Below are 25,081 nucleotides of genomic sequence, written 5' to 3' on the forward strand. Positions count from 1 at the left end.
TAGTTTAGGTGTAGTCCATCCCCACGGAACAACTCTCTCTTTCCTGAGTATTGGTGCCAGTGCCACACGAATCAAAACCCACTTCTCCCACACCAACCTCTGAACCAAGCATTCTTCTCCCTGATTCTATTGCCCCTATATCAATTTGCTTGGTAATAATGCAGAGATTATTTTGAAAGATGTTTTTTAGGATAGAGGAAATTTCAAAAACAAATGCTATCTGGAAAAAATTAAGTTTCTAATTGGTGCTTGAAATAGAGGTACAAGTCACGGACCAGTAACTAAATCTATTGTCAATCTGACAGACATTTCAACTCAGTAAAAAGTCATGCTTACTAAAGGTCATCATCATCATAGGCGGTCCCTCAAACGGGATGAGTTCATAGATGTTTCAATGAAGAACCCGATATTCCAGTCCTGAACTCCAGGGGTGGAAGATGCCTGTGTGTGGATTTTTTTAATGTGTGATGATCGTTGCACATCAGCCACCATACGGGCTTGACAGAGCTAGGCCTTTATCTAGTAGCAAGGGTTAACCAGGACGACTGGAGACCTGCTTTGCTGCGTGGACCTAGTGCGCACACATATCGCAGTGTGGGCTGGCCGGGCTGCCCCTGGGCCCTCGGCTCTTCTGGGCCCCGTAGCCACATTTGACGCACCTCCGCTATGACTTTCCCACTCCTCCGCTGTGCCTGGGTCCTGCCCATGTTCTAGCAATGAACCCATTACAGACATTCTGAATGTATTCAGAGCTCATTGTGCAGGGGCAGGGGGAGAAGTCATTGCTGGAGATGTTCTGGCACCATTCGTACAAGCAGGGGTGGATCGATGTGTGGAGGGTTACCCAGAGGTGGAGCACTGGGAAGAAGCAATGCGAAAGGGTGGAATGTTTGATGAACAATGTACCACTGCTGCAATCAGAGAGGAACTCATTAGTGACTATTACTGAGGGGATCAGGGTGATGCACCGGGGCTGTGCAGATTGTGGGGATTTCAAAAGGGAGTCACTGAGCTGGATTACAACATGTTCAAGGACCTCAGAGAGGAAAGAGAGATAAGAAATGGGATAATGGTTGAAATAGATGGAAGGGTCAAAGCCTTTTTTTGAGGAGCAGTGTAACGACAGTAGTTTTGAAGGCGAGGGGAATAGTGCACGAGCAAATGGAACCACTTATGATATTGGCAAGTATTGGAGTGAGGGGAGTTGCAAGTATTGGAGTGAGGAGAGTTAGCTGAGTGTTCAGAAGTTGGGTGGGGAGGTGATTCAGGGAGCAGGAAGTGACTCTAGTAAGTATATGTGTGGGTGTGGGAGTGGGGGTGGGGGGGAAAGAAATGTTGAGAATTTGTGTATCGATACTGGATGGGGAGAGGCTGGGTGGAAAGTGGATTGCCTTAATCTTTGAGACCATCTTCCCAGACACTCCAGCCCTCCGGCCTTACCTGGCATTCTGACCTCTTCTATTGCTGTGTTAGAGGTGCCCTCTAGAAGGAAACCATAATCACACTGTAGAACGCATGGGATGGAAAGAGAGTCCTTGCAAACTATAACTTCAGGGTAATCATTTAGGGTCCTTAAGGGGAGAGAGACTCAACTGGTCACAATTTTAGTGCCAGACCTGGCGGAAACAAAATCAAGTTCTTCATCCAAATCATTGATGTATATTGTAAAGAGCTGGGGTCCCAGCACTGAGCACTGCGACACTCCACTAGTCACTGCCTGCCATTCTGAAAAGGACCCGTTTATCCCGACTCTCTGCTTTTGAAAGTCCAAATACACCACATCCACTGGTTCTCCCTTGTCCACTCTATTAGTTACATCCTCAAAAAATTCCAGAAGATTTGTCAAGCATGGTTTCCCCATCATAAATCCATGCTGACTTGGACCGATTCTGTCACTGCTTTCCAATGCGCTGCTATTTCATCCTTAATAATTGATTCCAACATTTTCCCCACTACTGATGTCAGGCTAACTGGTCTATAATTACCCGCTTTCTCTCTCCCTCCCTTTTTACATTAGTTACATTAGTTACCCTCCCGTCCATAGGAACTGATCCAGAGTCGATAGACTGTTGGAAAATGATCACCAATGCATCCACTATTTCTAGGGCTATATTCAAGAGGGAGTTAGATATGGCTCTTACGGCTAAGGGGATCAAGGGGTATGAAGAGAAGGCAGGAAAGGGGTACTGAGGGAATGATCAGCCATGATCTTATTGAATGGTGGTGCAGGCTCGAAGGGCCGAATGGCCTACTCCTGCACCTATTTTCTATGTTTCTATTAAAAAGCTTTTTGTTTATGTATACAGGATCTCTACGAGTGGGGAAGAATGTATGAGAAAGAAAGGTTAAGAGCATTATCCGAGAATTATCTGCAGCATGGCATGTTTTATGTGTATGTAAATACATGCGTATGTGTGTTCATATATGTTGGTGTCATCACTTTGGTGTCCCCACTGAACTTACGCTGCCACCCTCAAAATGCATCAAACTGGTTTTGCCAATCAACAAATGCAAAATCTGCCCACAAAATAAACAGGATTAAGGAGTGGGATTGGAGAGTTAACTTCATCCTGTAACAAATGTGGACTAGATCTTGGAGTAAAACCCATAGCCAAACATAGCAGCCCTACCCAAGTACTAAAGACTGGGGGGGGTTTGGGGCAGATTTTAATCTATCGGGAGGTTGGCTGGCTGGCCGATGAGGTGAGTGGGACAGCTGTCAGTTACCTGTGGCGGGAGATCTGGTCCATTGAGCGGCAAGTTTCATTATCATACATTTAGCAAGCTGCATGCTCCGATCAGAGGCTGACCCGGCCAACAGGAAGGTAGGTTTGGGGGAGTGGGGTTAGAATCATGGGAAGGGGAGCCCTGAACAGCAATGGTCCATATTATTCTTGTGGAGCCTGCGAGAACACACCTAGTCCTACAAAATAGTTAATTTACCTTTTTGGGACCCTTTCTCTTGCCCCCGCCTGGTTTCACCAATGCTCGGCCCAGCAGGCTGTTAACATTGCCCCGGGCGTCCCCTGTACGACACAGGGCCCCGATTTTCAGGGATGCGTGAAGTACCCACCTGATTCAGACAGGTGCCCAGCGGAAATCCAGAGTTAAAATGGCATCAGAGCAGGAGCAGGTAAGTCGACCACCATTATTTTAACTGTGCTACTGCCAGGCGGAGAGTGTTAAAATCCCTCTTGTTTATCTGTGTCAGCCATGGCTCTTGCCTCTGAGTCAGAAGGTCATGGGTGCAAGTCCCACTCCAGAGACTTCTAAAGATCTAGGCTGACAATCCAGTGCAGTACTGAGGGAGTGCTGCACTGTTTCAGATGAGACGTTAAACTGAAGCCCCGTCTGCTCCCTCAGGTGGATGTAAAAGATCCCATGGCACTATTTCGAAGAAGAGCAGGGTATTTATCCTGGGGTCCTGGACAATATCCCTCAATTAACATAACAAAATAAATGATTTGGTCATTATCACATTGCTGTTTGTGGCAGCTTGCTGTGCACAGATTGGCCGCCGCGTTTACAACAGCAACTTTTGAGGACAAACGAATTTCAGAAGGACACTCTATAACCCCTCACGGTTGATAGAATCGAAGGCTTTTGTGAGGTCAAAAAAAAGCCATGTCTTGGATTTGCCACGCGGTGAAGATCATGTCTGTTGTGCCCCTTAGTGGGCGGAATCCGCATTGCGACTCTGGGAGGAGTTCTTCAGCCACTGGGGAGAAGGCGATCGAGGAGGATTCTTGCGATGATTTCTCCTGCGGCAGACAGCAGGGAAACTCCTCTGTAATTACCACAGTCAAACTTGTTACCTTTCTTGAAGATGGTCACCATTACGGCATCTCTGAGATCCCCTGGCATGCTCTCCTCCTTCCAGATAAGAGAGATGAAGTCATGGATTCATGCCAAGAGTAATTCTCCACCATGCTTTAGTACTTCAGCGGGGATTCCATCTGCTCCTGATGCATTGTTGTTTTTTAGTTGTCGGATGGCCTATTCAACCTAATGCCGGGCTGGGATTGTGCTGAGGTGGTGGCAGGTAGCATATTGTGGGATGGAGTCAAGGACACTCACATCAAAGACAGAATCTTGGTTAAGGAGATCTTTGAAATGCTCCTTCCAGCGGGCACTGACTGCCTCTCTGTCCTTGATGAGCACTTCTCTGTTCTTTGCTCTCAGTAGACTAGGACCTTGAGTGCTTGGGCCGTAGGTGGTCTTGACTGTGCTAAAAAATCCAAGCACGTTGTGATTGCCGGGTAGTTGTTGGATTTCCTGCGCTTTTCCCACCCACCACCTGTCCTTTAGGTCATGAGTATTTTGTTGGACAACAGCCTTCAGTTGTCTGTAGATCTGCTTTCTTTCACTTGAGTTATGGTGTTGTTTCCAATTCAAGAATGCCTTGGCGTTTGCGGTTTATTAGCTCATGGATCTCCTGGTCATTACCATCGAACCAGTCTTGATATTTTCTGGTAGAGTAACAAAGAGTCTCTTCACATGTGCTAATTATGGTGGACTTGAGGGCAGACCAGGCGCTGTGGATATTCTGCAGCTCTGGTTCATTGGGAGTCGTCAGGTTGTCTGTGGGGCATTGGCTGAATAGGGCTTTCTTTGCAGGGTCTTTGAGTGCTTCAGCGTTGATTTTTCTGCGGCATGGTTTCTGCCGCCGCGGCTGTTTTGAGACTACGTTGATGGAGATAACAGAGTGGATTAGGCGGTAGTCAATCCAGCAATAGTCAGCTCTTGTCATGGCACAGGTGATGCAGTTGTCCTTGTGGTCTCGGCCTTTTGGCTAAGATCATGCGTAACTGACCTGACAGGGGAGTAGCCACCATGACCTCCGGGTGGTTCTCCCTGGATCAGGAAGGTATATGCTTGCTTTTTTGGAAACAGGAGGTGGGTGGGGTGGCTTGACCCATCCACCTCCACGGAGGTGTGTGGGGGACCTGACCCATCCACCTCCATGGCACGAACCTGGTATTGCAGTACTTCCAGGAACGGTGCAGTGGCTCTAGGCCTTTTGGCTAAGAGCATTGGCGCAGAGTGATCCTTGGCGTGTGCAAGGTGACCTCTGGCGTTTGTGATTTGACAAAGAATTGGAACGATTGGCTACGAATTAAAAAAAAAAAAAAAAATTGTCCTTGTGGTCCCTCTCTCGGACCATGACGTAGTCTAGCCGATGCCAGTGCCTGGATCGAGGGTGTTGCCATGAGGCCTTGTACTTGTCGTTCTGATGAAACAAGGTGTTGGTTATGACAAGATTATGATCTAAGCATTTCGTCAGGAGGACGGTACCTGCAAAATCCTGAAAATTAATTAGCAAGTTAGGCGCACCAACATCAGCGTTTCAGGCCAACATCCCCAGCATCGAGGCATTGATCACGCTCGATCAGCTCCAATGGACGGGCCACATCGTCCGCATGCCCGATACTAGACTCCTGAAACAAGCACTCTACTCCGAGCTAGGTCATGGCAAGCGAATCCCAGGAGTGCAGACAAAACACTTCACTGACACCCTCAAAGCCTCCTTGAAAAGATTTAACATCCTCACCGACTCTAGGGAATCCCTGGCCCAAGACCGCTCAAAGTAGAGGAGATGCATCCGAGAAGGTGCCGAACACCTCGAATCTTCGTCAGGAGCACGCGGAAGCCAAGTACAAACAGCGGAAGGAGCGCACGACAACCCAAACACATCTGCCCCAACTGTAACAGAGACTGTAGGTCCCGCATTGGTCTCATCTGTTACCTGAGAACTCATATTAGTGTGGAAGCAAGTCATCCTCAACTCCAGGGGACTGCCTAAGAAGAAAAAGACAATGACTACACTTCAAAAAGTACTTCATTGGGCGTAAAGTGCTTCGGGACGTCCTGACGTCGTGAAAGGCAATATAAATGCAAGTCTTTCTTTCTTTAACTGACTAACTGTGTATAACTGTAATGGACCCTCAGTGTGTGTGTGTGTGTGTGTGTGAGAGAGACCATTTTTTCCGAGCTGAGAAAGCAGACAACTTCTTGCAGCGCTCAGAGATAAAGTTAAAATAAAGTTATTTGAAAAGAAATAAGCTGGGAGACTTAAGAAAGAATCGCGGACACGAAAATCCCCTTACCGAACAAAGTACAGCGGATACATGCAGGAATGCCCGCTGTTGTTACCCTGCGCGACTCCACCTACCAGGCAGTTCTGATGTACAGCCAGTTTGCCATCAGTGAAGAGTTTCCCGGTCTCTTTGTTTTCTCCAGACCTCAAACACAGCTGACATTCGCTCATATTCGCCCAACTGCTGTCGATCCGGCACTGGACACGTATACCAGGCGGCACCCCCAGCAGGAAAATGGGTTCCTTCCACTGGCGTCAAGCATCTCTCTCAGTGTGACTCATTTCGATTTTGTTTCCCGGAGAGGATCTCTCCCCCGCTGTTTCCTTTTTGAACGCAGCAGTTTCGATTTCCCCAGGGGGTCGTCTGTGCGGAGAAAGGGAGGGAGGAGACAGACATAGATCGATCGGCACTCCTTACCTCAACCTGGCTTGCTGGACAAACAGAACAAACGTTGTGTAAGCAGCAATGCTGTCGGTCAGTCGGTTAAAGAGAACAGTATTTCTTGCCCTATTTGCATTACATTACCACTTCCTCTTACTGCTCACACACATTCTGCGCATTCCACCTTTAAAAATCAAACACATGCCCCCATGTACCAGCTTTATACTGCTGGTACTTTTCATCTGTATTCCTCTCACTTTATCAATACGTAACTGGATTTTTTTCTCTCCAAATGGTATAATTTAATGCTAACGCGTGAAATCATAAGACCTGAGGTACTCTAAAGCTTTCAACTTGATATCAAATTGTAGATTGTGCAGAACAAACCAAACGCCAGTTGAAACATTTTCCCCCACTTACCATATATTCACAACGCAAGTTTAGCATGGATGTAAAGCAGTTTGGGCTTTGCATGGCTCTCATTGCACTGCACTCCAAAAAGGTCAAACCCAGACTCCAGATTCAGGCTGCATTGACACCACAAAATACAATGTCAGTCAAACAACAATAACTTGCATTTATATAGCATCTTTAATGTAGTAAAACGTCCCAAGGCGCTTCACAGGAGCATTATCAGACAAAATTTGACACCAAGACACTTAAGGAGGTATAAGGACAGATGACCAAAAAGCTTGGACAAATAGATAGGTTTTAAGGAGCATCTTAAAGGAAGATAGAGTGGTGGAGAGGTTTAAAGAGGGACTTCCAGAGCTTAGACCCTCGGCAGCTGAAGGCACAGCCGCCAGTAGTGGAGCGATTAAAATTGGAGGCCAGAATTGACGGAACACAGAGATCTCAGAGGGTTGGAGGAGATTAAAGAGATAGGGGCGAGGCCTAACCATAGAGTGGGGCCCATATGGGTGGGATTAAGGGTAAGGGTAAACAGTATTGACATAAGTGACATAGCAAGAGCGGAGCAAAGCCATGGGGGCTTAGGCGCATGTTATTCTCGACTTGATGTAAACAGACTCTAGATGCCCTTTTTCTAGAGATGTATTCTGCACACAAATCGGGGGCAAGAAAAAGGAAAGAGCGCCCAAAGAGACGAGAAGTAGCTAAACTGCTTAAACTAGATAATTTTTTTCAACTAAAAACTCAAGATCATGAAGATGAAGGCCAAGACAACGCTGTGCAGTTAACTTCAACAACGAAACCACGAGTGGCACGGGACCCGGAGTTGGGCGAGATGGAGCTCCAAGTCCAAAAAGTTGAAGATGAAACCAACTGGCGCATACGGAGCTGAAAGAGACACAACTTTCGAGTGACACTGGGCTGTGGGGAGACAATATCTCAGAAGATATGCAAAACCATTGGATTGCAAAAGGTAGTGAGGACTGCCGAAACAATGATAAAGACTTCCAAAACTTTGGCGTGATTCATGCCACGGAAGGATGTTGCCGATACTGCTCGAAGTCCTTCTTCACACGTGTGCGCCCGCTGACAGGGGAATGTGTGGAGCAAAATGGCTCAGTTATTTACCTTCAAACGGTAGAGTATATTGCTTTGCTTGCAAGATTACAGCACAAACAAGTAGCCACTTTACTCATGGATTTAATGACTGGAAGCATGGAGATGAGGGGATTTCATCTCATGAAAACAGCCACCAGCATAGAAAAGCCATGGTAGTAATGTGCACTAGACAAGCAGGCATTGGTTGTGTGGATGGCCATATTGTCTTCCCGTTTGAAAATGAATGGCAGTACTGGAGCAAGGTGCTAGAGTGGGCTGTCTGTGTGATAATGTTTCTCTGTGAATGAGGTCTTTCATTGCGAGGCAGAGACAAAATCGTTGAGTCTCCAAGTAATGGTAATTATCTGGGTGTGTTGGAGGTTCTCGCAAATTACGATGCATTTCTTGCTGAACACATCAAGCGGTTTGCAAAGGGCATACTTCATAATAATCTTCCACCACTTGTAAAGAACTGATTAGTATGATGGATGGCAAAGTACTTGAGACGATTATCCAGAAATTGAAATTAGCGAAGTTCTATTCAATATCTGTTGATTCAACGCCAGCTATCACACACTCAGGCCAGCTGACATTTGTCATCCGTATTGTTCTACTGACTGGTCCTGAGGAAAGGTTCCTAAAGTTCTTGCTGATAATCGGTCATACGGCAGGGAAGTGGAGCTGAGTCCATGATCAGATCAACCATGATCTTATTAAATGGCGGAACAGACTCAAGGAGTCAAATGGCCTACTCCTGCTCCTATTTCTTATGTTCTTATACTGGACAAGAAATAACAGAAATAATACTGGCCTTTCTGGATGAGAATGGGATCAACATACAAAATTGTCGCGGACAATCTTATGATAATGCTTCAAATATGAGTGGAAAATACATTGGTGTCAAACGATCAAAGAGCAATGCCCATATGCGATGTTTATGCCTGCGCAGTGTACTCACTCAACCTTGTGGGGAAAAACAGTGTCGAATGCAGTCCAGTGATTGACAGATTTTTTGACATTGTACAAAAGTTGTACAATTTTCTCTCTGCATTGACTTATCGTTGGCGACTGCTTTATGAAAAGCTAAAGCTTTTAGGGCTGTCTGTCGTCAAACAGCTTTCTGCTACTAGATGGTCAGCAAGGTATGAACCAGTGTCAGCCCTGCTCAAAGGTTCCACTTCTATGTGCGAAGTGTTGGAATCCCTGGCAACTGACATGGAACAGAAAGTTGAATGCTGAAATGAAGCTCAGTTGATCCTTGACAAACTGGGCGAACTGGATTCAGCTATTCTCATTGTTATTCGGAACAGTCTTGAAGCGCTTTCACCTGACCAATCTCTCGCTTCAAGAATCTGAATATCATGGTGTCCTTACTCAAGTCCCTTGTCGATTTTGTCAAGACCCAGTGGATAGAGTTTGAGGACTTCGAAGACCTAGGGATTAAACTGTGTGGCCAAAAGTACAATTTAGCTCAGAGGTGTGTCAGGGTATGCAACCGCCGCTGTGATGATGGAGATGCTGAAAACACTGTGCTGTCACCCAAGGAGAAATTCAAAACTGAAGTGTTCCTTGTCATCATTGATCAACTTATCAGTATCTTGAAACACCGCCTTGAAGCATACAAGGAAATCAACTGTAAGTTTGGATTCCTGTCCAAGCTAGCCGCTCTCTTGACTCATGAGATCAAGCAAACCGCAGCAAATCTTGCCCGCTCCTATACCAAAGATCTGGAACCTATGATTGAAAGTAAATTCATCCAGTATTCTGGCTTGGTGGCATCCTCAACAGAGCTTTAAACCTCAATTTGTGTCAAACAAACTAAGTAAGCAGAGCTGAGAATGTACCAATTTCTCCATACACATGCCCTCACCCAAACCTTTTCTAACATTGAAATAGCTCTTTGGATATATTTGTTGATGATGGTATCTGTTATGTATCTGTAAAGGATGCACTCCCATGTTCCCAAGGGATCCCAGCATCCCTTGGAAGCACTGTATATAAGCCGGCCCCTAAGGCCTGTTCCTCACTCTGGAGTGTCTTATTAAAGACTGAGGTCACTGTTACTTTAACCTTCCTGTGTGCAGCCTCATCTGTGTTAGGAACACAATAACTGGCGACGAGAATACGAATCCACCGCAAAGATGCAGCAAACTGTGGGCATCCTGGAGAACTTCTCGGAGGGTGAGGACTGGGAAGCCTATGTCGAACGGCTAGACCAGTACTTTGTAGCCAATGAGCTGGACGGAGAAGGAAGTGTTACAAAAAGGAGACCGGTCCTCCTCACAGTCTGCGGGGCACCGACCTACAGCCTCATGAGGAATCTTCTGGCTCCGGTGAAACCCACACATAAGTCGTATGAGGAGCTGTGTACACTGATTCGGGAGCATCTTAACCCGAGGGAGTGTGTGCTGATGGCGAGGTATCGGTTCTACATGTGCCAGCGATCTGAAGGTCAGGAAGTGGCGAGCTACGTCACCGAGCTAAGGCGACTTGTAGGACAATGTGAGTTTGATGGCTACCTGGAGCAAATGCTCGGAGACTGTTTTGTACTGGGCATTGGCCACGAGATCATCCTACGAAAACTTTTGACTGTAGAGACACCGACCCTCAGTAAGGCCATTGCAATAGCACAGGCATTTATGTCCACCAGTGATAACACCAAACAAATCTCTAGCAATGTTCATAAATTAACTGGAACTGTGTTTGCGAGCAGAAATGTACAGGGCAGAACCCACGAGTCTGCAACTGCCAGCAGGCCTCAGGTGACTTAGATGACTCAGAGTCCCCAACAAAGGATGAATGCTAGGCAATTCACACCTTGTTGGCATTGTGAAGGCTTCCATTCAGCCTATTCATGCCGCTGCAAAGGGTATGTTTGCAAGAGCTGTGGAACAATGGGGCACCTCCAATGAGTTTGCAAATGAGCTGCAAGCTCTGCAAAACCTGCTAACCATCACGTGGCAGAGGAAGATCGGTCCATGGTGGATCAAAGCAATTTCGAGCCTGAGAGAGAGGAGGCAGATACTGAAGTACGCGGGGTGCACACATTTTCAACGAAATGTCCACCTCTAATGCTAAACGTAAAATTGAATGGCTTACCTGTAGCCATGGAGCTGGACACTGGCGCTAGCCAATCCATCATAAGTAAAAAGATGTTTGAGAGATTGTGGTGCAACAAGACATTCAGACCAGTCCTGAGCCCCATCCACACGAAACTGAGAATGTACACCAAAGAGCTTATCACTGTCCTGGGCAGCACCATGGTCAAGGTCACCTATGAGGGCACGGTGCACGAACTGCCACTCTGGATTGTCCTGGGCGATGGCCTCACACTGCTTGGAAGGAGCTAGCTGGGCAAAATCTGCTGGAACTGGGATGACATCCGAGCGCTATCACATGTCGATGAGGCCTCATGTACCCAGGTTCTTAATAAATTTCCTTCCTTTTTGAGCCAGGCACTGGAAACTTTTCCGGGGTGAAGGTGCGGATCTACTTGGTCCCAGAGGCATGACCCATCCACCACAAGGTGTGAGCGGTACCTCACATGATGAGGGAGAGAGTGGAAATTGAGCTGGACAGGCTGCAATGCGAGGGCATCATCTCCCCAGTGGAATTCAGCGAGTGGGCCAGCCCGATTGTTCCAGTACTCAAAAGTGATGGCACGGTCAGGATTTGTGACGATTATAAAGTAACTAGTAATCATTTCTCGCTAAAGGACCAATACCCACTACCTAAGGCAGACGACCTATTTGCAACGCTGGCAGGAGGCAAGACGTTCACCAAGCTCGACCTGACTTCGGCCTACATGACGCAGGAGCTGGAGGAGTCTTCAAAGGGCCTCACCTGCATCAACACGCACAAGGGACTGCATTTACAACAGATGCCTGTTTGGAATTCGGTCGGCTGCAGCGATCTTCCAGAGAAACATGGAGAGTCTACTCAAGTCGGTACCACACAGGGTGGTCTTTCAGGACGACATATTGGTCACGGGTCGGGACACCGTCGAGCACCTACAAAACCTGGAGGAGGTCCTCCAGCGACTGGATCGCGTAGGGCTGCGGCTGAAGAGGTCGAAATGCGTCTTCATGGCAACAGAAGTGCAGTTTTTGGGGAGAAAGATCGCGGCAGATGGCATTCGGCCCACAGACGCCAAGACAGAGGCCACAGAACGTCACAGAGCTGCGGTCGTTCCTGGGACTCCTCAACTATTTTGGTAACTTCCTACCGGGGTTAAGCACCCTTTTAGAGCCCCTACATGTGTTATTGCGCAAAGGTGAGAACTGGGTATGGGGAAAAAAACAAGTAATTGCTTCTGAGAAAGCCAGAAACATTTTATGCTCCAACAAGCTGCTTGTATTGTATAACCCGTGTAAAACACTTGTGCTAGCATGTGATGCGTCGTCGTACGGGAGTCGGGTGTGTATTACAACAAGCTAACGTTGTGGGGAAGTTGCAACCTGTCGCCTATGCTCCATGAGCTTGTCTAAGGCCGAGAGGGCCTACAGCATGATTGAGAAAGAGGCATGTGTGTTTGGGGTAAAGAAAATGCATCAGTACCTGTTTGGCCTCAAATTTGAGCTGGAAAGAGATCACAAGCCCCTCACATCCCTGTTTGCTGAAAACAAGGGGATAAATACTAATGCCTCAGCCCGGATACAAAGGTGGGCACTCGTGCTATCAGCGTATAACTATACCATCCACTACAGGCCAGGCACCGAGAACTGTGCAGATGCTCTCAGTCGGCTACCATTGCCCACCACGGGGGTAGAAATGGCACAGCCTGCAAACTTGTTGATAGTGGCACAGCCCGCAGACTTGTTGATGGTCATGGAAGCGTTTGAAAATGATAAATCACCTTTCACGGTCCGCCAGATTAGGACTTGGACCAGCCAAGATCCTCTGCTGTCCCTAGTAAAAAACTGTATACTGCATCCTCGTTGAAATGCAAGAGCCAATCAAGCTGTTCCAGCGGCAAAAGGACGAGCTGTCCATTCAGGCAGACTGCCTGTTGGGGGGTAACCGCGTAGTGCTACCAAAAAAGGGTAGGGAGACGTTCATCTCGGATCGCCACAGCACACACCCGGGTATAGTAATGATGAAAGCGATAGCTAGATCCCACGTGTGGTGGCCCAGTATCGATTCTGACATAGAGTCCTGTGTACGGCAATGCAGCGTATGTGCTCAGTTGAGCAACGCGCCCAGAGAGGCACCACTAAGTTTGTGGTCCTGGCCCTCCAGACCATGGTCGAGGATCCATGTCGACTATGCGGGCCCGTTTCTCGGTAAAATGTTCCTGGTGATGGTGGATGCTTTTTCAAAATGGATTGAATATGAAATAATGTCAGGAAGCACCGCCACCGTCACCATTGAAAGCCTGAGGGCCATGTTTGCCACCCATGGCCTGCCTAACATACTGGTCAGTGACAACGGGCCATGTTTCACCGGTACCGAATTTAAAGAATTCATGACCCGCAATGGGATCAAATATGTCACCTCAGCCCCGTTTAAACCAGCCTCCAATGGCCAGGCAGAGCGTGCAGTACAAACCATCAAACAGAGCCTTAAACGAGTCATTGAAGGCTCACTCCAAACCTGCCTGTCCCGAGTACTGCTCAGCTACCGCACGAGACCCCACTCGCTCACAGGGGTGCCCCCGGCTGAGCTACTCATGAAAAGGACACTTAAAACCAGACTCTCGCTGGTTCACCCCAACCTGCATGATCAGGTAGAGAGCAGGCGGCAGCAACAAAATGTAAACGATGGTCGCGCCACTGTGTCACGGGAAATTGATCTGAATGACCCTATGTATGTGCTAAACTATGGACATGGTCCCAAGTGGATCGCGGGCACGGTGATAGCTTAAGAAGGGAATAGGGTGTTTGTAGTCAAACTAGACAATGGACAAATTTGCAGAAAGCACCTGGACCAAACGAGGTTGTGGTTCATAGACTGCCCTGAACAACCCACAGCAGACACCACCTTTTTCGAGCCCACAACACACACCCAAAGGATCAACAACACCAGCCCGGACCAGGAAATCAAACCCATCATGCCCAACAGCCCAGCAAGGCCAGGCTCATCTACCAGCCCTGCAGGGCCAACAACACGTCAGCCCAGCGAGGGCACAGCCAACACACCAGAACAGACATTTGTACTGAGGCGGTCCACCAGGGAAAGAAAGGCTCCCGACCGCCTCACCTTGTAAATAGTTTTCACTTTGAATTTGGTGGGGTGGGGGGGGCGAGTGATGTTGTGTATCTGTAAAGCATGCTCTCCCATGTTCCGCCACCAGAGAGCTCATCCCCTGAAGTCCCAAGGGATCCCAGCGTCCCTTGGGAGCATTGTATATAAGCCGGTCCCTAAGGCCTGTTCCTCACTCTGGAGTGTCTTATTAAAGACTGAGGTCACTGTTACTTTAACCTCCCTGTGTGCAGTCTCATCTTTGTTAGGAACACAATAGTATCAAATTGCAGTGGTGAGCGGTCCTTCTCGAAACTAAAATGCATCAAGGATGAGGTCATGAACCGAATGGGACAAGATCGACTTAATAGCCTTTCAATCATGAGCATCAGGAGTGAAGTACTGAGGGAACTTGACTTCTCGAAAATCATTGACGAGCTTAGCTGACAAAAATCTAGGAAAAGACCAATGTAATGTTATACTTGTAATTGCCTCTGTGGAGAAAATGGAATGCAAATGACAAATGATGGTCTTCCTAAAAAATTGCGCTGTTATGTTCTAAATTGCTGTCATTGTCGATTTAGTTTCAAAATGTTAAGGATTAAAAAAAATTAAAGCGTTGCTGTTTACTGTTTATACAGGGTTTCATCAAAGTATCGGTTTGATTGTTTGGAAACATAAAATATTAAATGAGTGTCATCATAGTATCAATGAGAGCATAACCCGAGATGTCGACCTGACCTTATGCGTACTCGGTATAGTGCCCTGTGACTTAGCTCACTAATATCATTTACTGCAGGATGTGAATGAGAGTAGGGGTCCCATGGCCGGGATACTGCCCGAGGCACCATTAATCCATCCCTGGGTCCAGGGGCACTGCTATGGGGAGACCCTACCTTGAGCCCAGAGGTTCTTCTACTGGGATAAGGTAAAATTGAAGGGTGGATGGTCACTAATATATTATATTTGTAGAATTGTCACTAATTTACCACCCAAATACCCTTGATACCAAACTGGACAATTGCACCCACTATCTTTGGCAGACCAGTGGGCTAGATGAGGACAGCCTGCTTCACACCAAAGCTCACGCTCTACAGTGATGGAGAGTTTTGGACAGGTCAGTCCTTTACAATATTTCAACCAGCATAATAAACGAGAATTTCTAACATTTAAGTTAGTCTTCCATGTATGTGTTGAGAACACAACGGGAATCCCAAAACTCTGCATGGAATAATCCCAGTGAAAATTCAAACACTTCTATCTGTGGAACTCTTCGATTCAGTTTCCTTTTGTGGAATGTTATGCCTTGTATTGCAGAAGTTCAAGTGCAGAGTTAATAATCAGTTGCTGGATATGGGATGTTAGACTATGTATTAGCCTTTGTGAAATCAAGAATTCTTTGTACCCCAATATATCTCCACTGCGTTTGCAGCAGTTACAAGGGTGATACAACCACCGCATATACAGGGAAGGCCACTGAACTTCAGTTGGGAAGCCTCACCTGTAAGGTCCCAGCACCTATGCTGATGACCACCCCCGACGGAAGGGGAATTTTAGGGACTGATGTGTTGGATCAGTAAGGCGTGGTGATAGATTATAATCAGGACTGTGTTTGGATGGGATTGGGAGATAAGACAGGAGTGATAGAAATTTCAGATGCTCACTCGGTTTTTGCTGTTAAAAAGCCATCTGAGTATGACGCTCCAGGGAACGAAAATGAAGCTGTGGCAAAATTAATTTGGGAACACCTAGCGGTGTTTGCCACGTGCAAGCATGACTGTGGAAAAATGGCAGGCGAGGAATCTATTGAGGGATCACCCCCCACTCATTCATTAAACAGTACCCCATCCCAAGGGAGAGTCACCCTTACATCCGAGACACCATAAAATCCCTAGTCGAGCAGGGTGTTCTTCGGACAGGCACTTTCACGACCAATTCACCCGCATGGCCGGCTAAAAAGCCTGATAACAGCTGGTACCTGACTATTGATTACAAAAAGTTAAATTCTGTAACACCAGCCTGCTCACCAGTAATAAGAGAAATTCCTACCATATTATCTCACATTCCTGCTGGTTCCAAGTACTTCTCGGCCCTCGACATCGCCAATGGATTCTGGAGTATCCCTGTTAAAGGGGAAGACCAGTACAAATTTGCATTCACATTTGAGGACCAGAGCTACACCTGGACATGCTTGCCTCAGGGGTTCCACAATGTCCCCATGATATTCCACAAAAGAATAGCTGCAAATTTTAAAAAATTTTTCCCGCCCTACCTGCTTCCTGCGGTACGAAGACGACCTACTGCTGGCAACCGACAGCATTGAGGAGCATCTGTCCCTTTTGCACAAACTTTTGACATCGTTGGCTCAGGCGGGACTAAAGGTGAATCCCCGTAAGGCTCAATACTAACAGGGATGATTCCCCTGACAATGAAAACATGTAGTTCCAAGTGGCTGGAACAAGTGATAGATCACACCAATCAGATCAATCGATTTGTGGCCACCAAAGTGGGGAAGTCAAGAAGACAAATTAAAAATTACTTTGACAAGAAAGTACGTCCCTTTGAATACGAGGTGGGAGATTCAGTAATGATTCCAAACTATGGGAAAAAGAAGCATGCCTTTGAGCCCAGGTGGTGGGGACCACATAAGATTATAGACTGATTGAACCCCACAGTTTATTTGATTCAGTTACCGGGGAAGAAGGGTGTTAAGTACAAGAAGTGGTTTCAACATTAATCAGTTAAAAACTGCCAAAGAGTAAATACAGATCTTGTTTCCCACAGACCATGTTACGGATCCTCACGATTGTCGGGACGACACTGGCCAAGACCGAAGCCGAGGGAAGATGGAGAAGCGGGAGCTGTAGCATGACTCACGAACATCATCAATCATCAATGTGCTTCGAGAAGCGACGGTGCACTGAAGATACGGGAAGGGGAGAGTCTCCGCTGGAGATGTTATCGTACAGTTATTAAATCCCCTACACCTTACGAGGTGGGGACCAAGTCAGGCCACCCACTTTTCTTCCTCTTCCCCTCAATGTTTACGATATAGGAGGTGTGGGGAGTTTGTAAGAATTAAAGTGTTTATTAATGATTAAAATTAATTATGTGTATGTATAAATGTTAAAAATATAGATTATACAGAAAGGCCTGTTAGTGTTGAAACAAAATGGATGCACACAGAGATGCCGCATGGCTTTTGTGTATTGGCCTCCAGACAGCCACATGTGAGAGGAGAGCCAATAAGGAGCTGCCCTGGAGCCAAGATCCAATTTCTGAGGACAATGGTCTTGAGGAATATAAAAATGCAAGCCAGGAACTTTTCTCTCCTCTCTTCTCTCTCTTGAGCACACGGCACGAGACATCCCTGAAGACCAGCTAAAACAGCAAGACATGTGTCCAACCAGCCAGCCAAAGGGAAGTAACGTATATCGTTTTTATTATAACCTCATCTGTTGTAACGAAGTAACTGATTACTGCTGCTAATGTGCATGTGTGTATGTTTTTAATAAACTCTTCCAATTGTTTGGAAAGAATCATCTCACTGTCAAATATAAGCCCAGAGAGATTTAGAAATCTTACAATTAGCCTTTGTGAAATCAAGAATTCTTTGTACCCCAATATATCTCCACTGCGTTTGCAGCAATTACAATACGTTTTGTTAATTGTATTGAAGTGGTGTATAGCAATTGGGTGTGAATTGTATTCTGGTGGTGGGTGTTAATTGGAGACTTGAATAATCTGGAATAGAAAGCTAGTATCAGTAATGGTGATCATGAAACTACTGGATTGTCATAAAACCCCATCTAGTTCACTAATGTCCTTTAGGGAAGGAAATCCGCCGCCCTTACCTGGTCTGGCCTTTGTGACTCTAGACCCACAGCAATGTGGTTGACTCTTAACTGCCCTCTGAAATAACATAGCAAGTCACTCAGTTGTATAAGGCGACGCACCACACCACCTTCGCAAGGGAAATTAGGGATGGGCACTAAATGACGACTTTGCCAGCCACACCCACATGCTATGAACAAATTTTTAAAAATTCTCTTGTGCAGAGTAGACTCATGGGTGACATATGAGAGTCAGCTGTGATAGAGAATTCAAGCTCTGCAGCCTGGCTGCAGTTTTGAGAAAACACAGACCACATTGCATTAAGTCATCAATCAACTTGACATTTTAGGACCTTGGATAGCGAGCCAATTAAAGGTTAACAGACTATCAATTGAGCCAATAAGGTCAAAGAAGGCGAGTTCTTTTCTGTAAATTGAACCCAATATAAGTACAGCCATTTTGGCCATGTGGTCTCAGAAGGACAAAGGCCTGGCTCAAAGCCAGAAGCTTGTTGCTGCTACCAGAATAAAATTGCATTCAATCTACAACCGGAGTTCGTATTTCATTGGGAATTAAGAGATCTAACAAGCTGTGGCTTAGTGGGTAGCACACTCGCCTGAGTCAGAAAGTTGTGGGTGCAAGTCCCACTTGAGCACATAAATCTAGGCTGACACTCCAGTGCAGTGCTGAGGGAGTACTGCACTGACAGAGCTGTCTTTTGGATGAGCTATTAAACCTCTCAGGTGGAAGTAAAAGACCCCATGGTACTATCTCGAAGAAGAGCAGTGGAGTTATCACTGGTGTCCTGGCCAATATTTATCCCTCAATCAACATAACAAAAATAGATTATCTGGTCATTATCACATTGCTGTTTGTGGAAGTTTGCTGTGCACAGATTGGCGACCGCGTTTCCCATGTTACAACAGTGACTATATGCCAAAAGTACTTCATTGTCTGTAAAGTGCTTTGAGACGTCCGGTGGTTGTGAAAGGAGCTATATAAATGCATATATTTCATTAGGCTGGGGAAGGGTTGCAAGCTTATCTTGGGGCTCACCGTATGTAATGTGTGCCTCTATAAATAACAAAAGACTAGACTCTAATCTTCTATCCATCACCAACTGGCTATCCAGCTTTTACATATTTCAGCTAATTACTTATCATTGATAAATTATAATCACTACTAAAGCTGCTTTATAAAACTGTGGTTGTCAGGTCATCTAAATCAATTCCATTAACTCAATACTCATTTCTTCAATTCCTTTCTTATGACAATGACCCCCTCCATTTATCTAACCCCATCAATCTTCACCGATTTCATTTTATATTCATCAACTTGCTTTGTTAGAAACCCAGAGTACACAACTTCCACTGCTCTTCCAGTGTGATAGCTGTGTCAGCTACATTTTTGTCTTCTTGGTGTCCATTAATGAGCCAGTGAAAACTGTTAGAAACATAGAAAATAGGTGCAGGAGTAGGCCATTCAGCCCTTTGAGCCTGCACCACCATTCAATAAGATCATGGCTGATCATTCCCTCAGTATTCCTTTCCTGCTTTCTCTCCATACTCCTTGATCCTCTGAGCCTTAAGGGCCATATCTAACTCCCTCTTGAATATATCCAATGAACTGGCATCAACAACTCTTTGCGGCAGGGAATTCCACAGGTTAACAACTCTCGGTGAATGAAGAAGTTTCTCCTCATCTCAGTCCTAAATGACCTACCCCTTATCCTAAGACTGTGTCCCCTGGTGCTGGATTTCCCCAACATCGGGAACATTCTACCCGCATCTAACCTGTCCCGTCCTGTCAGAATCTTATGTTTCTATGAGATCCCCTCTCATCCTTCTAAACTCCAATGTATAAAGGCCCAGTTGATCCAGTCTCTCCTCATATGTATGTCCTGCCATCCTGGGAAACAGTCGCTGCACTCACTCAATAGCAAGAACGTCCTTCCTCAGATTAGGAGACCAAAACTGAACACAATATTCCAGGTAAGGCCTCACCAAGGCCCTGTACAACTGCAGTAAGACCTCCCTGTTCCTATACTCAAATCCCCTAGCTATGAAGGCCAACATACCATTTGCCTCTTCACCGCCTGCTGTACCTGCATGCCAACTTACAATGACTGATGAACCATGACACCCAGGTCTCGTTGCACCTCCCCTTTTCCTAATCTGCCGCCATTCAGATAATATTCTGACTTCGTGTTTTTGCCCCCGAAGTGGATAACCTCACATTTATCCACATTATACTGTATCTGCCATGCATTTGCCCACTCACCTAACCTAGTCACCCTGCAGCCTCCTAGCGTCCCCCTCACAGCTCACACCGCCACCCAGTTTAGTGTCATCTGCAAACTTGGATATATTACACTCAATTCCTTCATCCAAATCATTGATGTATGTTGTAAAGAGCTGGGGGTCCCAGCACTGAGCCCTGCGGCACTCCACTAATCACTGCCTGCCATTCTGAAAAGGACCCGTTTATCCCGACTCTCTGCTTCTTGTCTGCCAACCAGTTTCTCTATCCACGTCCGTATATTACCCCCAATACCATGTGCTTTGATTTTGCACATCAATCTCTTGTGTGGGACCTTGTCAAAAGCCTTTTGAAAGTCCAAATACACCACATCCACTGGTTCTCCCTTGTCCACTCTACCAGTTACATACTCAAAAAATTCCAAAAGATTTGTCAAGCATGATTTCCCCTTCATAAATCTATGCTGACTTGGACCGATCCTGTCACTGCTTTCCAAATGCGCTGCTATTTCATCCTTAATAATTCATTCCAACATTTTCCCCACTACTGATGTCAGGCTAACCGGTCTATAATTACCTGTTTTCTCTCTCTCCTTTCTTAAAAAGTGGTGTTACATTAGCTACCCTCCAATCCATAGGAACTGATCCAGAGTCGATACTGTTGGAAAATGATCACCAATGCATCCACTATTTCTAGGGCCACTTCCTTAAGTACTCTGGGATGCAGACTCTTAAGCCCCTGGGATTTATCGGCCTTCAATCCCATCAATTTCCCTAACACAATTTCCCACCTAATAAGGATATCCTTCAGTTCCTCCTTTTCACTAGACCCTCGGTCCCCTAGTACTTCTGGAAGGTTATTTGTGTCTTCCTTCGTGAAGACAGAACCAAAGTATTTGTTCAGTTGGTCTGCCATTTCTTTGTTCCCCATTATAAATTCACCTGAATCCGACTGCAAGGGACCTACGTTTGTCTTCACTAATCTTTTTTTCTTCAGATATCTATAGAAGCTTTTACAGTCAGTTTTTCTGTTCCCGGCAAGCTTCTTCTCGTACTCTTTTCCCACTCTTAATTAAACCCTTTGTCCTCCTCTGCTAAATTCTAAATTTCTCCTAGTCCTCAGGTTTGTTGCTTTTTCTGGCCAATTTATATGCCTCTTCCTTGGATCTAACTATCCTTAATTTCCCTTGTTAGCCACGGTTGAGCCACCTTCTCGGTTTTATTTTTACTCCAGACAGGGATGTACAATTACTGAAGTTCATCCATGTGATCCTTAAATGTTTGCCATTGCCTATCCACCGTCAACCCTTTAAGTATAATTTTCCAGTCTATTCTAGCCAATTCACGCCTCAAACCATCCTTAAGTTACCTTTCCTTAAGTTCAGGACCCTAGTTTCTGAATTAACTGTGTCACTCTCCATCTTAATAAAGAATTCTACCATGTTATGGTCACTCTTCCCCAAGGGGCCTCGCACAAGATTGCTAATTAGTCCTTTCTCATTACACATCACCCAGTCTAGGATGGCCAGCTCCCTAGTTGGTTCCTCGACATATTGTCTCGAAAACCATCCCTAATACACTCCAGGAAATCCTCCTCCACCGCATTGCTACTCGTTTGGTTAGCCCAATCAATATGTAGATTAAAGTGACCCATGATAACTGCTGTACCTTTATTGCATGCATTCCTAATTTCTTGTTTGATGCTGTCCCCGACCTTACTACTACTGTTTGGTGGTCTGTATACAACTCCCACTCGCGTTTTCTGCCCCTTGATATTCCGTAGCTCCTCCCATACTGATTCCACATCATCCAAGCTAATGTCCTTTCTTACTATTGCATTAATTTCCACTTTAACTAGCAATGCCACCCAGTCTCCTTTTCCTTTCTGCCTATCCTTCCTAAATGTTGAATACCCCTGGATGTTGAGTTCCCAGCCTTGGTCACCCTGGAGCCATGTCTCCGTGATGCCAATTACATCATACCCGTTAACTGCTATCTGAGCAGTTAATTCGTCCACCTTATTCTGAATACTCCTTGCATTGAGGCACAGAGCCTTCAAGCTTGTCTTTCTAACACACTTTGCCCTTTTAGAATTTTGGTGTAATGTGGCCCTTTTTGCTTTTTGCCCTTGGTTTCTCTGCCCTCCACTTTTACTTTTCTTCTTTCTATCTTTTTTGCTTTTGCCCCCATTCTACTTCCCTCTGTCTCCCTGCATAGGTTCCCACCCCCCTGCCATATTAGTTTAACTCCCCTCCAACAGCACTAGCAAACACTCCCCCGAGGACATTGGTTCCGGTCCTGCCCAGGTGCAGACCATCCGGTTTGTGCTGGTCCCACCTCCCCCAGACCCGGTTCCAATGTCCCCGGAATTTGAATCCCTCCCTTGTGCACCACTCCTCAAGCCACGTATTCATCCGAGCTATCCTGCAATTCCTACTCTGACTAGCATGTGGCACTGGTAGCAATCCTGAGATTACTACTTTTGAGGTCCTACTTTTTAAATTTAGCTCCGAGCTCCCTAAATTCGTCTTGTAGGACCTCATCCTGTTTTTTTTAACCTATATCGTTGGTACCTATATGCACAACGACAACTGGCTGTTCACCCTCCCTTTTCAGAATGCCCTGCACACCCGCTCCGAGACATCCTTGACCCTTGCACCAGGGAGGCAACATACCATCCTGGAGTCTCGGTTGCGACCGTATTGATGTCTCAAGTGTACGCAACAGCTATTACCTCTTATTTCTCATGGCTTCAGCCTTGGTCTTCATTTATCAATATTCTTGGCTTCTCTATCTCATCACACAAATGGAATTCCCACATCACCACCTCTTTAAAAAAGCATCAGGGAATCTCAGTTTCTTTTTATTCTTAGGACAATTTTCAACTCTGCTTAAAGCAAATCCACCCAACACATGAATACTGTCCTCTCCCTCTCTGGAGAAACACTTCTAATACCTTTCCCATACTCCTCTACAAGATACAAGCTTGTTGCTCAATCAGCCATCCCTCTGTCATTGCTAGCCTCAAATTTATTTTACCATCACAACCTTTCTTCTGCCTCCTTTTGTAATTTGAAACTACTACAAGTCGGTACTACTCCAAACATGCCTTTCTTATACCTCATAAGGAGCAAATATGCTATCAAACGTGCTTTACCTACTCATATTCTCACTGCATTGAAATCTATTATTTTCAAAGATCTCAAAACTGTAGAGCACAACCTCCCATCTTTCCTCCTTCCTATAATAAAGTGACACTAAGCTTCGATTTTTAAAGCTTTATCACCAATTGCTATCTTACCCCATCTTACAACACAAGATGAGTCAGGGAAGAGAAAAGGTCATTCGGCCTACTGAAAGTCATCTACCTAGTATATTAACTCTTCCTGTTCTAAATTTACTCTTCACTAACTTATGTTCTATGTTCCTACTTTTTTGATATTGTCACGTTTCTGACTATACTTCCATGGGAGGATCTTGCTATAATTTATGTTAAGTAATGTTACTATTAAGCTAAATGTAGCTCTTAATGGGTTAAATTCACAGAACAACAGAGGTGGAACCTATGGTTAAGGATTTAGAAGAAGTGTCATTTCCCGACACAGCAACGGTGACTACACTTCAAAAGTTCTTAATTATCGGTAAAGTGTTTTGGGACATCTGAGGTTGTGAAAGGCACTTTGTAAATTCAAATTCTATTCTACTTTTCAACATAAACATTGCCTACAATGTTCTGATTTAAAAAAAATATATATATATAAAGACTAAAATTGACACCAATAAGGTACTGAAAGAATAAAAATTGAACAGAAGTACTACACACAGGAGAGGTAAAATATGAAGGAGACTGATGTTAGTCCAATGATTATAATATAGCTCATCTTTCACTTCTCTACAGTTTACTTAATATACTCAGAAGATACTGAGCATCCTCAGAATAGAAAATGAAACAGAAAATAGTTGATAAAATTAGTAACTTCAAGGAAATAGTAGTAATGTACACAGTGCTGGAGTTTCCAGAAAGAGTGCAGTAACCATGTTTTGGACATTATGGCAATCGAGTTTCATTGTGAACTCAGCAATTATAATTTACCAGGTTTAAAAAGACGTACATTTTTATAGCCCGTTACGACCTTCCAAAGCACTTTACCACTAATATTGTACTTTTTTAAAGTATAGTCACTGTTGTAATGGAGGGAAGATTTAGTAATGTGTAATGTTTGCAAGCAGAAGTTGATACAAAAACTGTACACCGTAACTGAGATTTTTAAAAAGATGCTATATTACAAACCAACACTTCATTTGCACTCCCAAAACAAAAATTAGCAAACAATTTTGAAATAGAAACTTATTTGTACAAATCAAATGCAAAATATCAAGTATATAAAAAAAATTAGAGCAAGAGCCAACCAGAACGCATCTTTAAGAATCAATCTGGTACACTGTAGATATTATAACTTAAGCAAAATACAACTGTACAAAATTCCTGGTTGATGAAAACTAGCAGCAGAAACGAGCCTTCTCCGAACTTTACAGTTACATGTTTACATTTTTAATTGGCGAGGCCTTCTTTGAAGGGGTTACATACAAAATGTTCAAAGACATATTAGAATTATGTAGCTATACATTTCAACTGTTGTTTAGACTGGTCTCAGTCCATGACCAGAATCTTGGTCAAATACATTCCAGTAGTTTAACTGATTTTACACAATCAATACTAAAGCAATTAGAGGCCACAAACATGGCAATCACCATTTGGAGCATCTGCTACTTCAAGACTGGGCTTTGTAGATTTTTTGCCTTTTTCTTTTGCAGGCTGCC

At 45.2% G+C, this 25,081-nt stretch overlaps 1 protein-coding gene and 1 pseudogene across 1 annotated transcript in view; one reads left to right on the forward strand and one right to left on the reverse strand.

The window, feature by feature from the left end:
• Nucleotides 1–25,081, reverse strand: part of LOC139275581 (uncharacterized) — a 276,054-nt gene that overhangs the window by 108,224 nt on the left and 142,749 nt on the right. The window contains exon 25 of the mRNA XM_070892751.1: nt 6,173–6,346. Within this exon, the coding sequence (XP_070748852.1) occupies nt 6,173–6,346 (174 nt within the window). The remainder of the gene's footprint in view (nt 1–6,172; nt 6,347–25,081) is intronic.
• Nucleotides 4,772–5,011, forward strand: LOC139276592 (U2 spliceosomal RNA; annotated as a pseudogene).

The sequence above is a fragment of the Pristiophorus japonicus genome, chromosome 11, assembly GCF_044704955.1.
Source record: "Pristiophorus japonicus isolate sPriJap1 chromosome 11, sPriJap1.hap1, whole genome shotgun sequence".
Taxonomy (NCBI): Eukaryota; Metazoa; Chordata; class Chondrichthyes; family Pristiophoridae; genus Pristiophorus; species Pristiophorus japonicus.